The following is a 13596-nucleotide window of genomic DNA, read 5'->3' as shown; positions in this document are numbered from 1 at the left end:
ATAAAATATTTTTCTAACTTAACACACAAAGTATATTTGACGAAAAATTCGGGAACGGTTAATGAGATATTACCGGTAAGGAAAAGGGGCGTAACCACTCCTTTTTTCACTTTTCCCCCAGTTTTTAAATATTTAAAAATTTGTATCTCAATAACCGTTCCCAAGTTTTTCGTCAAATATGCTTTTTGTGTTTTAGAAAAATCTGTTCTAAAAGATATAATTTTTTCTCCTCCTGACCTGGTTTTAAGTATATCTCCTGGTAGAGCGGACAAAACAATTTCTGAAAGAGTAAATTAGAATTCTTACGACGGGGCCGTAGTCTTAATATGCCTATTAAGATACAAAAATGTTTAAATGTTTTTGTACAAGATACAAGATAAATTTTATTGTCTCCACTTAAAATAAACGAAGTAATTACAATGCTTGCAAAAAGAACAATTCAAGAAAAACACATTAAAATTGGTCGAGGAAAAAAATAGAATCAACCATCAAAATTCCATCAAAAAGCACAGAAAAATTTGAAATTATAGAAGCCTACAACATTTAAAGATAATGAAAAATGTTAGAAGAGAACAAGAAAGTGTTACACATTTTAAAAAGGAGAAACTACTCAAGAGGAAAAATCATATAACAATAATAATTATTATTATTTTTTTATTAATTTAATAATAATAATAAAAATAATAATTACTATTATTATTTTCATCATTATTAAAATTATTGAGACTCAGAGAGCCCAATTTTTGGGTATATTTATGGCGGTCATCATCTTGAATTTCAAAATGTCTACCATCCTAGCTTTTTGAAACTATGTTTACTGTATTCAGAGATTTTTGGCCTCTGTTGTTTTCCTCTTCTTTTGTTTTTCTAATTTTCCTTCCGACGCTGGTTTTTCATGTTCGACGAGAAAAAAAAACAAGAAAAAAAAAAAACCTCCCTCCCTACCATGTAATTTAATAACAAAAGGCTGCTAACCAATTTTTTTTTTTTACGTGGCCTAAATACAGTACTTACTTACCTAGCCTGTGTTCTATGGAACGCCAGGAGTGCCTTCAGTGAGCATTGCTTTCATTGAAGCAGGGGAAAATGTCGAAAGGCACTACCGGCGTACCATAGTGCTCTATGTGCTACTGCTACACTTTGTTCTTTGAGTGCTTTTGATAGTTAAATATGGCAGTAGTAATGGCAGCCTCCTTCTTATTATGTTGATACGGTTATTTTCCTTTGAAATGCTCTGCAAACACTGTTGAATTGCTTTGGAATTGCTTTTCTTAAAAGAATTTGTAATTTTTATGAATCATTTACATCAGCCGTAACATGAATACTTTTGTTAAGTTGTGTTTTATATGTCTAACTTTCTATATTGTTTTTGTCAACGTATGTTTACTGGTTGACAGTGCAGGGCCACCAAAGAAAAAGAAGAAGAGTCAACAAAGTAACGCGGATAAAGAAGCCCAGGGATGGTTTATTCAAAATTTTACAGCCGGGCCCTAGCCTATATGCCTAGGGCTGTTGGTTAATTTCTAATTAATATAGGCCTATTCATCATTATTCAGTTCAATGAAATTCAGACAGTGATCTACTTTACTTTAATTTAAGTCAATCTGCTAGTTCTGCATGCAAAACTAGGATGTTCGGCACTGTGACACTGTGTGGGTATTTATTTTAGCTGTGTTTAAAAAAGTTTATCAAGCCTAGCTAGGCCGAGGATTGTTAAAGTGTAGGCCTAGTATAGTAGGCAAGTATTGGCAAGTTAGTATAGGGCCTAGGCTAGGATTCATTAGGCAGGTGCTGTGTTGACACCAAGATTTTCCCAATGGATATTACTGTTCACAGAAGCTGACATCTTCGACAGTGATCGATTCGAGGGAGTGTTTTCATGACAAGAGTATGAGTCCGTGGGCAGAACCCCCCTTTGACAGAGGGAATTCAGTGGACCAAGCCTCGGAAACTTCAACAATTTTAAGCGATTAAGAAATTCTGTAATCGATTTTAGTCTCAATTGTAGCTTAAAAATCTCTATAATAATAAAAAAAAAATAATATTGTCTCAATCCTAATCATATGTTGATTTTTTTTTACAGGTTGAGGTGAAACTGTCAGATAAAAGTGTGATAGAAAGAGGGCTAGTTGATGAGAACTTGAAGAGTAAGGCTATTATTAAAGATTACCAAAACTACTGTGTAAAAACAGAGGAACGGCATTTTACTGGGGACGTCTTAGGTTATGTGACACCTGTAAGCCATCCATTTTTTATACTGTAGTTTCTGAGTATGCTTGTCTCTCTCCAACCTGACACAACTTTTTGCACTGTTAGAAAATTTGACTGAAATTTAGTATCGCTGACCCTGAACCCACACTATATTTCCTCTCCACTACAACAGTGAAATCTTGCCGTTTAACCCAACTAGGGTCTTGAGGCATTCCCAAGACTTGGTCATTGGGGGCCATCAGCTGTGCCGCCTCAGGCTCTGATAACCGCAACTGTTAACATTTCTAGACATATAATATTGTGTGGAAAATAAAGGGGTCAACACGAGTATCAAAAAACTCTTAATGTTGTTACCACACTACTGACATACCCAAACAAAAAGTAGGCCCAGCCTACTATGGTAAATCCAGTAGAAAAAATGGTGCAAGGCCTTGGCCCAATAAACTTTTTTTGCAACTTTAATGGATTGCCCTTTAAATCAAAGAACAATTATATTCACATATTAATATGTACATGTGTCTCAGTGGTTGATATTCATCCCTTTTTTTTGAATATCAAATTTGCTAATTCCCAACTAACAATAGAATTAAGAACTTTGCCACTATATTCAACATCCTGCCAAATGCTTCCCTTGTTAAAAAAAGCATCTCAAAATCACCATGCATTTTGCTATAAGTCAACTATGATTGATTAATTAATACATTTGTTTTGACTCTCAAGTGGAACAGCCATGGTTATGATATTGCTAAACTCTTCGGAGGCAAGTTCACAACTATTTCACCCGTTTGGCTCCAACTAAAGCGAATAGAAGATAGCTTTCAAGTCCAGGGAGGTCAGGATATTGATAAAGGTGAGGTGATTTTTTTCTGCTTTATTAATGAAATTCAATATTAATTTATATGTTTTTAGTTTTCTCTATGCATGGGTACATGTTTTGTAGACACTCTGACCTCATACTTACTGGGCTGGCATATACATGATGGTCTCATGCAGGGCTTGCATTAGGTTTTTGGATACATTAATCATGCAGCATCTGCCATGGACGTGGTGTGTGTGTGCGCACATGTTGATGGCATTTCCATATTTTCAAAAAGGGTGCCAAGTTGTCTAACATGGAGTGGAGTTGAAAATCTCATTGGTTAAGATGCTTACCTTCTGATCCCAGGGTCCTGGGTTCAATTCCTGTTACAGCAGGACTTTTTCTTACAACCAGAACCAACTCCAATCTGTAAGCCTCATAAAGAGGCTTAGTTTATAAAGCATCATTCTCATCCAGTAGGGGCCAAGTGTACTTGCTGTTGCATGTGAAGGAAATAAAATAAAAAATATCCTTCAAACAAATGCTGTACATCAGTTGGCATTGTTACTATTAATAATCCTATACAGATCAATGGCGGATCCAGGAATTTGAAATAGAGGGAGGGGGCCCAGAGAGGGACTTTCACAGATGAAGAGTCTATACCACCTCAACCTCACCATAAATAAGAAAATTCTGATTTTGGCTCATAGAATTATCTTTTTTCCTCAATCTAAATTTTGAAAATTAAAGAGGAGGCGGCATTGCTAGCGCTGATGTTCCCCCTCCCACCCTTTTGAACCTGCAACTGCAGGTTGTAGAAATTTACTACTGTATTGTGTTAGTCTTTTTTTTTCATGTATTAAAATGTAAAAAATCATCTTTACAGGTTGGATGAAAGATGTTAAAAAACATAAAAGAAAAGTAAAAATAGGTGAGTACTGGTAGATTTATTGTAAATCATGATATCTAATAATTAGCTTAATAAGTAGGTAATTACTAAAAGAAATAACAAATTAATTAGGAGGCATAAATATCTAGAATTTAATACAGTAAACGTTTGACCTATATAACTTATATTTTACCTTCAGTCCATTAATTGTCATTCCTACTGTGGGTGATAAGCCATAGAAAACATTATGCTTACCATAGGTTCAGTATGATACCTACTGTTTTGGACCTAAAAGCTTATTATGGATTTATGCCTAATCCGGGGGTGTTATGAATTATAGATTATAAGCCAATATATAATTTTCCCTTGAAGCAGCTGTAAAATATATTTATGTTTACACTGACTATGTAACTTTGTGTAGATAATTTGGTTGTATCTCATTAAACAGTTTTTTTTTTTTTTGGTTTTTTTTTTTCATTTTTTAACTCACTGACTGTTCGTATGTCTTTTTATAACATTAAAACACATTTTAAATGTACACATTTAATTTAAACACGTCATTGGACCTTTCTGGAGTGTCAATCAAACTCAACAACTGACCGCTCAGAACAGTGCCAGTAATATTCGCTTGTCCCACAAAACAATTTTATACCTCCTTGGTATTTTGCGCTTTATAATTGAAAACCATTAACCATTCTGCTAGCTGTACACGGTGTAATTTACAACTCCAGAGGGCAGTGTTCACTTGAATGAATTTTTGAGCAAGGAGTAGCTTTGCTTACGTTATGTAATGTTATGTTCTTGATGTCAAGATAGGTGATTGTACCTCCTTGCACAAACATCTTAATCTAAATTTACGCCGCCGTTGTTTTTAGGATCATAGCAACAGTACTCGAGGGGTGGACTCAGCCAAATGTTTCAGTACAAATAATGCCAGATGTAACATTGTTGCACTGACATTAGAAACAGACATGTTTAACATTTTTTTATTTTTTGTAACAACTAACACCGCAACTTACATAAACAATGCCTTTGTGACACCAAAATCACTTACGGCCTGTTATGTTAACACTAAGGTAGACAAGTATCAATTAATATAGATACATCAGGGAACAGTGAAATTACAGTGCAGTTTAATACGGGGCAGTACTGCACATCAGCACAGGCAATCAAAAGGAAGAAAGACCTGGGATGTTTACATTTCTCATAGGATAGAAGGATGAATGTGGGCTTACCAAAATTATTAGGAATTGAGAGTGCCACTTCAAAAATGATTGACATTTTTATTTACCAAAAAAATACATGTCTGTTTTAAATCACATCTGTGGTCTATGTCAAGATTATGTAGGCCTACTTAAATCACCACAACATATTAAGCACATTTTGAAATACTTGTTTTTTTTTTTTTTTTCTTTAGTCCCTCGATTACTCTTTGACGGATGGACTGGCAGAGACTATCAGTATATTTTCAACAATGAGGATGCTGTTCAGGAGCTCTCAAAAACAGTTGTAGAATTCTTTCAGGTATTTCATTATTATATATATTTCCTGTACAGATTGAATGCAAGAAATTTTGACGTAACGGCAGCCAATTATACATAGTGCATTAATTAAAAGGCCTCTTTATTTATATAGTAACCCATTGATATTGCAAATTGGAGCAATGATTGTAAAATTTTAAAAAATCCAAATTTTGGAGAAAAAAAAAATTCCTAAAAAAAGATTTCCTTTTGGATGGCAACCACAGTTTATGCTTATGTATACTTATGATACTATTAATACTGATAAATTGTGGGGGTCATGCTGTTAACCTGCGCGTGGTGACCCTGTACGACTTTCCCAGTCTACAGATAAAGGCAACTAATGTCAGTGGTCAGTGGTCATATATTTATATAGCGCCTTCCACAGAAAACATTCTCAAGGCGCTTTTGAAGCCACAGGAAACAAAGACAAAAGAACTTGAAGGAGGGGGGGTGGGGACGGGAGTGCGCACCCATTATCCGCGATTATTTGCTAAAGGAAGCTACATTAACCTCCTGTGATTATGGATTCTCATGAACAAACGATAAATTATGATATTCACTTGATATTTATTAAGTACTTAATATACTTTTCTGTTTTCTTCATATATATTTAGAAGTACAAATTTGATGGTGTTGTTCTTGAAGTATGGTCTCAGCTTGGTGGACAAAGAAGAGGGTAATCTACTCTTTGTATAAAATGCAATTCAAAATATTATGATTGATGATAATAATTATCATTATTATATTGTTTAATAATACTGTAGGAGTGATATTTAGCCTTACTTGACGTGTTGTCGTACCGAATACTCCCAAATTGTTTTCGCAAGTATTTGGAAGGTACTGAGTATTTAGTACGATAAAATGTCAAGTAGAGCGTATGATATTTTCCTGATGAATATGGTATTGTAGTTAGCTGTTGTTATTTAATATTACTATGTCATTGTGCTCAATCATTTATCTTATTATTATAGGCTCAATTATATCAATTTGTTTAGCTGCCTCATCAAGATTTGCACTGTCTGGTTTGATGCTAATGCTATTATCATGATTTGTCATTTTAATATCATTGTTTTTATCTATAGTGATCTTACCCATGTTATTGTGCATATCTGTGATGCATTCCATAAGAAGAAACTACAGTGTATTATGGTTATACCACCACCAATCATGCCAGGGGGAAGCAGTATGTTCAACCATGATGATTTTGAAGCACTTGAATCAGCAGTTGATGGCTTCAGCCTTATGACCTATGATTACCCCAACAGAGGACAGTATGTTGATGATTTACTGTATAGAAGGGTGTAGGGGAGTCATAAGGTACCTGGCTTCCAATTTGAGGAGCATAGGTTCTATATATTTTGATATTATTACGCAGAATAAAAAAGGGCAACATAAACGTCTGTTAAGTTATTATTTTACATATTTTTGTGGTTGTTATTGATTCATTAGTGTTTCGTTAAATTTTATACTACAGTAGTTATGTTGTAATTTGTGTATACAGATTGGGGCATAGGCCCATAAAATGTACATTTGGGCAAGATTAAAACTCGCACGAAAATTACAGACATAGAAATTTAGTTTTAAGTAGTAAAATCATTTCATTGAACAGTAATTTGACAGACAATAGACTGAAAATCATAAATTGCTTTAAATTCTAATTACCTTTTTTATACTTATTATGAATTACGGCTTTGTTGACTGTGGATATTTTCTGTTTGTATCTCCAATAGACCTGGTCCTAACTCACCGATTGAATGGGTGAAAAAGTGTGTGCTATCATTATCACCAGAGCAAGATTCTAAAAGGAAGAAGATATTACTTGGGCTTAATTTTTATGGATACATGTATGGAATGTCTTCCCCTGAACCCATTGTTGGGCATAGGTAAATTGAATAAAAAGTTGGTGATGGAATGTTTAAAGATGTATAAAAAAAAGCTGCATATTTCTCCGTACTTCTTGGACTCATTGGAAATTAGTCCGATCGGGGTGTACAAACACTAGATTTAGTGGGTCATCCAGGCATTAAAATAATTATTTCTCCTCGTATTTTTTGTTTTTTGTTATCCTGTGTGACATTAAATGCAAAACAAATCAAATCAAATTCTGTCTTGTTGAGCCAAGAGAGCAAGCTAAGTTGGCCTCCCAATGCTAAATCCACACTGTATGTGTTTACTTGAGACAAGCTCAGCAAGAGCTTACATCCTATATAAGCGATAAATTGACCAATCAAAATGTTCATATTTATGGTGTATGTGGAGGTAGTCATAGCATTTTTCTTTACCTTGTGTGACTAGCAATTCTTTTGTTTTTTAATCACTACTACACACTTCCATTTTTCTTCTTGTAGATATATTCAGTTACTGAAGAAACAGAAGTTAAAGTGGCTCTCCGATTCAGCTGAACACATGTTTGAATATAAGTAAGTTACTGTACTTCAATATAATATAGGCGGCCTTCATACCACCTTAAAATAGAGTAGTTTAAACTTAAGCACTGTATATTTTTTTGGACTGGAAATTGTATTATTGGTTCACTGGAAAGAAATGTCTGTTTGTTTTAGGGAGAATTCAAGAATTCGTGAGGTCTATTATCCAACTCTTAAGGTACTGTACTGTAATTTACACTTTTGTGTGCCTTTTTGACAAGCACTAGCCATCTCACAAGCTTTTTTTTGCATTCTGTGATGATTTACGCACGTCATATACTTATCCATTTACATGCTCAAATATGTTTCAGGCCCCGATGGGCCAATTCCTCTCACCTTCATGTGTTTATTTTTTATATTTTTTATATTTTAATTTATTTTAAAATGTGATTATAATACAGTATTATTTACTATTTTAAATATATTTACATTGTATGTTATTATTGTATTGTATATTTTTAATGTATTCACAAATGGATTTATTAGCTTTTGAGCCATGGTGAACTGCTGATTGGCCTGTTTAGTGTTTAATGACTAACTTTCCTAAACAAATAAGAAAATAACAAACTAGTACAGTACTTGCCTGAACTTTACAAGCATGTTAGACTACTTGATTGACTGATTGACATATTCCCAATATTCAATAAACATTCACTACTTCAATTATGCCTTGCTATGTTTTTTTTCCAGTCAATAAAAATGCGTCTGGATTTAGCTGAGGAACTTGGAACTGGTATTTCAATCTGGGAAATCGGTCAAGGCCTGGACTATTTTTATGATCTGTTGTAACATTTAAATTTTTTTTTTTTTTTTTTTAATTTAATTTTTATCAAATACATAAAAAATATGGTGAAGATGGAGAACACAATTCAGTATTTCAAACTAAAGAAGAATGGAGCTAGTTGTAATTTTGAAACATGTATAGTAATTCTATTTTAAGTTTTGTGGGTTTTTTCATCCAGGAACAATCTTAAAAATAATAATAATGGTGTTTTAGTATGGAAAAAAGTTAATTCATTTACATACATTGTACAAAACAGTTCACCCACCAATTTGCGATCCCTCTAATCCCATGCTTCCAAGCTATTGGTCATGACTCAACTTTGCATTGGATCACAAGCAGGTTTGCAAAACATTTAAAAAAACAGATTGTCAATTCATATGTGCAAATTTACACAATTTATGTGAAGTCTTTTAACAGACCTGTTGACATGAAATTTTTGGTGAACAGTCATTAGAACAATATCTTATATGCTCATAATGAATATATTTTACCTCAACGTAGTTGTGTTAATCTAAACACCTCTGTTTAACAAGACGTATGGACATAAACATGCAAGTGTAGTATTTTTTTCCAATAAATTTCAAATAATATAGCTAGGAAGCTGTTTCTCATTTATTGTTATTGTTTGATATAGTGGTAACCACAGGGTTAAAATTAATTGGGTTTAAGTTGATCAAATGTCTGAAAATATTTTCTGCCAAAAAGCTGATGCTACATTTTGTTCTTGTATTCCATTCTAAGTCTCAAATATTAGGTCTCATTTTCCCACTGTGGCGAAAAGGGACGATACAGTAATAAGTGGCAGATTCAAGGTAGTGGTGGGGGATTAACAATTTCTTACCTCACCCCCAACAATGGTGGGGGCCAGGTGGGTAGGATAATAATAGTAAGCAATGTTGATTTAAAGCCAGTGTCGAGTAGTAATTTTTAAACCATGAGCATCAAATTTTGGGATTAATGCCACTGTGCAATTTACTATCAAATTATTAGATGGACCGCGGTTAATGTGGGAAATCACAACTTGGGTCCCAGAGAAAAAGGTTTGGGAACCGGGCTTCTAATCCATCAAGGCCATATTTTTTAATTGTCTACTAACAACCTTTCAGCACTAAGCTAACCTCCAATTGGAGACCAAATCTTTAGATTCTTGGGTGCCAAAGATGGTCTCGATTTGGAGGGTGAACTGTAATTTGATTTTTTTTCCTTTTTTTTTTTAATTGCAAGTAGGTAATTACATCCTTTAATTGCTCATGTAGCATATAAATACTGATCTAAATTTTATAAATTCTAGTCTTGTTTATCGTACAGTACAACATTATTTTTCAATTCAATTTCCTCTATAATTGAACAATTGGCAATATTGTATCAGAAAACATTCTAACTTATGGACGAAGAATTTAAATGTGGAAATACTCTAAAGATGTATAATTGTTTTTGTATTCACTGGTTACAAACCAGAAAGCCTATCATCTTGTTTTAGTCAGTCTTTCAGTATTGTCTGTATCTATATTGGACAGATGTGTATCACTTGCATAATAAAACTAGAATTTTTAATCTCAGAAAAAAAATTTGCTTTTGTATTATTTACTGTGAACTGAATAATAATACAGTAGTTGGATTTATATGGCGCTTTACACCTAGCTCGAACAGTAACTTGCTTCTCCCCAAGGTTCTCTTCGTGTCTGAACTAACCTGTAAATTGGTACCACTACTCATCTAGAAAGATGTACTGGGATCTTTACAGAGCACATGAGCCAATGGGCCTTTCCGCTAAGCCCTGCCCCACCTTAAGGTCCCACAAAGACAGTGTAAAAACATACGCAAATATGAGGGACATGCATACTTGACCCTGTTCTGATTGGTCAGTGATTGACACTCCGAAAAGGTCTATTATGCACACTGGGCCTACAGTTTATAGTCCTCATCCTATAAGACTTCCTCCAGAACCATAGCATCCTAGCTGACGTAGCCACTGGACACAATATATTTTACACATTGACACTTGTTCATATACACGAGATAGCAATCAGTATATACATGTACTGTATTTAATAGAGCAGCAATCATCTCAGATAACCAAGCATTCTATACTACCTGCATGTAAAATTCAAAATATTGAAATTATTTATTTTGAATAACAACAATTAATACAAATAACACAGACAATAGGGTCTGTAATAATAATAATATACATTTCCTTCCCATCCCTCCCACTCCCCTACAAAAAATAAATAACACTAAGCCAGCCATTAGCAGACATTTTGTAAATGGCTATCAATTAGGTGTTAATAATAAAAACAAAAAAATGTATAAATGTGAAAACAGTAATGACTATCTGTGAACATCATTAACTTCAGATAGCAGGATTACAATGCAATGATAGTTACATTAAACTACCACCCCCTTTCCCTTTCCCCCTCCCCTGTATGTTGATCTAAAGGAAGAGTTAACATTTCCTGAACAATGTTCATAATGCCAGGTTATAGGTGCTCTTTCTATTGGTTACTTAAAGACTACAGTATTCAACATAGATCCTAGGCATTGTACAATGTTTGCGGTCATCAGTACTTGAACATGTTCTTCCAGATGCCTCTTTGGGTCCAGTTTACCTACATTCTTCACAGCCAACTGCTCCGCTGTCATGGTATCTTCTTCTTCAACCGACTAAGAAAAAGGATAAATGAAAATATTGCTTGGAATTTTGTGTTATAGATTTTATTTTATTTATCACCGTTTACCATTATATTGAAACATATTAACAAACATTGAATGCCCATCACCAATTAATTGGTGTTTTGGCAATAATATGAACATAAAAATGTCATAATGAATAAATTCAAAGTAAGTAAACTGAAATATACAATGGCATTTTTATTTTCCTTAGCTCTACACTTGAAAGTACAGTACTGTATATCATAAGGTCTTTTTTAGTGCACCTTATTATAGTTCTTGGCCAATTCCAACATATCCTTTACTGTCTTCTCATTCAAACTGCAATGATCGTTGTAATCTTTTAACATGAGGCCATCTGTCCAACTCTTTTTATGCAAATTTAACAACATCTGAAAGATAAAACAGGAAATGTTTTGTTTTTCGTTTTTTTTTATACATATAGATTTATTTTCAAAATGGTGGCTGTTGCAGCAAGCTTGATGTAACAGGTGCTCATGACAATATCATGTTGAGGAATGTAATAACAATGACAATATACGCCATCACTTTCAAGAGTTGATGGACATCCTCTGATATTCAGTGTCACACCATTTTTACATTGCTGTGTCATTCTGGCATGTCATAAAAAAACCTATGTACATATTTCCATCATTTCAAAAGTCACTGTATCACAGAATAAGTGTTTACAGCTAATCAACTTTAAAACATGCAGTATTTTAATAACTAGTGATCATACCTTTTGTTCAAGTTCATTTTTTCTGTAGTTAATTGCTATAGAATAGTAATGCCTGTTTAGTCCATGAATTAGGGCCTGTATGGATGGTTTGTGAAGATGTCCTAGGTTGGAAGTTGTCTGTCTTGGCTCCTGCCCTAATACCATCATGTTAGGGTTGATTAGCCTGAAGGCATCTATAACAACCTGTAGTAAGAAATGTAAACATCATTCATTAATAAAATGCACATTATAATACACATGACTAAAAACAATTAAAAAAAATATGTTATAGGTAGCATGTTAATATATCCAATCAGGAATATGACTCGCTACCTCAAGTTTGGTCTTAGCATCTGCTGGCTAGTCACCAGCAGCAAAGACTGAAAATAAAAACTTACTTTTCCCTTAACACTCTGAATAGGATCAACGACTACAGCTACAGCTCTATCTGATAGCGCTTCAAAACTTTGTTGCGTGTTGATGTCTACACCGGACAACCAGCAACCAAAACCAGGATGGGAATGATACCACCCGACTACCATTTCAGGCCTATGGAAAAATGACAAGTCATTGTGAATCAAAACACAAAGTAAGGTTCATGTAGAATTCTGTTTAAATGAAATTATTGCGTGTAGAACTGTTTAATCGATAATAAACCAAGCACAATATTTAATAATTTACAAAATTATGCTTGTTTCGCGATTTTACTGGTTTGAATCCCCGCATTCAACAGGATATATATTCACAACTGAAGAACAACTCCAATCTCTAAGCCCCGAAATGAGGATGAGTTACTGCTTGCATTGTTTAACAACTTACATTGCAAATAGTATCTGTCTGAACCATGGTCTCAAAGTCAGCGGTGTAGCTAGGTGCAACAGGGCCCAGTGCAAAATAAATTGCCTGACCCTTTGATGTGGTAGGGGAATTCCTTAAAGTTCTCAGAAAAATTTATCCTAAGAAGTGCTTGTTATACCCCTACTCCTAAAGGCCTAGGCTAGTAATATATGCTAATAATAATCGGCTTCATAACTGGTTTAAGAGCATTTTCGTTCTCAGCAGCTGTTTTAAACTAATCAAGAAAATTGGTGGCACATAAAATTTAACAACTGCAGTGGTTGGTCGGGAAATAGCACCTCTAAATGATGCAAAACTCTCAGACTTAAATGTTGATATAGTTTCCTATTTTCCCATTTCTTTTATAATTTAAAAAAGAAATCAGGGTGAGGGGGCTGGGCCAGCTGGGCCACCATTGAATACACCACTGATATGAAATAAACACAATAATCAATAATTACTCCTCTAAAACCGAATATTATTGAGGGATCCGCTGGCCGTTTTATTCTTCAAAAAAAGTGGAAAATTATTTTAAATTATTATTTTTAGGCCTATTTATGAATTTGCCCCTAACACCCTGGGCCCCAGTGCTTTGCACTGGCTGCACTGCCCGTAGCTATGCCACTGCTCAAAGTAGCTGGTGTTCTTATTAGTAGTTTGTGACTCAATATGGAGTTGGTTATATTTGAGCAGAAAATACATTCAAAACTTTTAAATTACCTTCCTGTTTGTCTTAACA

General features: G+C 34.2%; 2 protein-coding genes across 4 annotated transcripts in view; one reads left to right on the top strand and one right to left on the bottom strand.

The window, feature by feature from the left end:
* The first annotated feature begins 1162 nt into the window (after positions 1-1162).
* LOC117106861 (chitinase domain-containing protein 1-like) lies at positions 1163-10186 on the top strand. Of its 2 annotated transcripts, none has more exons than XM_033248348.1 (11): positions 1163-1454; positions 2080-2236; positions 2932-3061; positions 3897-3941; positions 5317-5423; positions 6037-6098; positions 6505-6693; positions 7153-7305; positions 7771-7842; positions 7984-8026; positions 8539-10186. In XM_033248348.1, exons 1-11 carry the CDS (start codon positions 1318-1320, stop codon positions 8635-8637), a joined length of 1194 nt encoding a protein of 397 aa, XP_033104239.1. In that variant the 5' UTR covers positions 1163-1317; the 3' UTR covers positions 8638-10186. The 2 variants fall into 2 exon arrangements, with proteins under 2 accessions (XP_033104239.1, XP_033104238.1); XM_033248347.1 differs by having other exon boundaries at positions 1164-1458; positions 2084-2236.
* A 451-nt stretch (positions 10187-10637) lies between these two features.
* The window catches only part of LOC117106862 (26S proteasome non-ATPase regulatory subunit 14), a 6513-nt gene continuing 3554 nt past the window's right edge, over positions 10638-13596 (bottom strand). For both annotated transcript variants that reach the window (XM_033248349.1, XM_033248350.1), the window contains exons 5-8: positions 12419-12569; positions 12042-12224; positions 11569-11694; positions 10638-11296 (exon numbers count right to left, since the gene is read on the bottom strand). In XM_033248349.1, coding sequence (XP_033104240.1) covers positions 11135-11296; positions 11569-11694; positions 12042-12224; positions 12419-12569 — 622 coding nt within the window. In that variant the 3' untranslated portion in view covers positions 10638-11134. The remainder of the gene's footprint in view (positions 11297-11568; positions 11695-12041; positions 12225-12418; positions 12570-13596) is intronic.

Source organism: Anneissia japonica, unplaced genomic scaffold, assembly GCF_011630105.1.
Source record: "Anneissia japonica isolate Jap-2015-1 unplaced genomic scaffold, ASM1163010v1 scaffold1165_len1893470_cov193, whole genome shotgun sequence".
Classification (NCBI taxonomy): Eukaryota; Metazoa; Echinodermata; class Crinoidea; order Comatulida; family Comatulidae; genus Anneissia; species Anneissia japonica.
The sequence above is the reverse complement of the archived record's forward strand: the minus strand, read 5'-3'. Positions and strand labels throughout refer to the sequence as shown.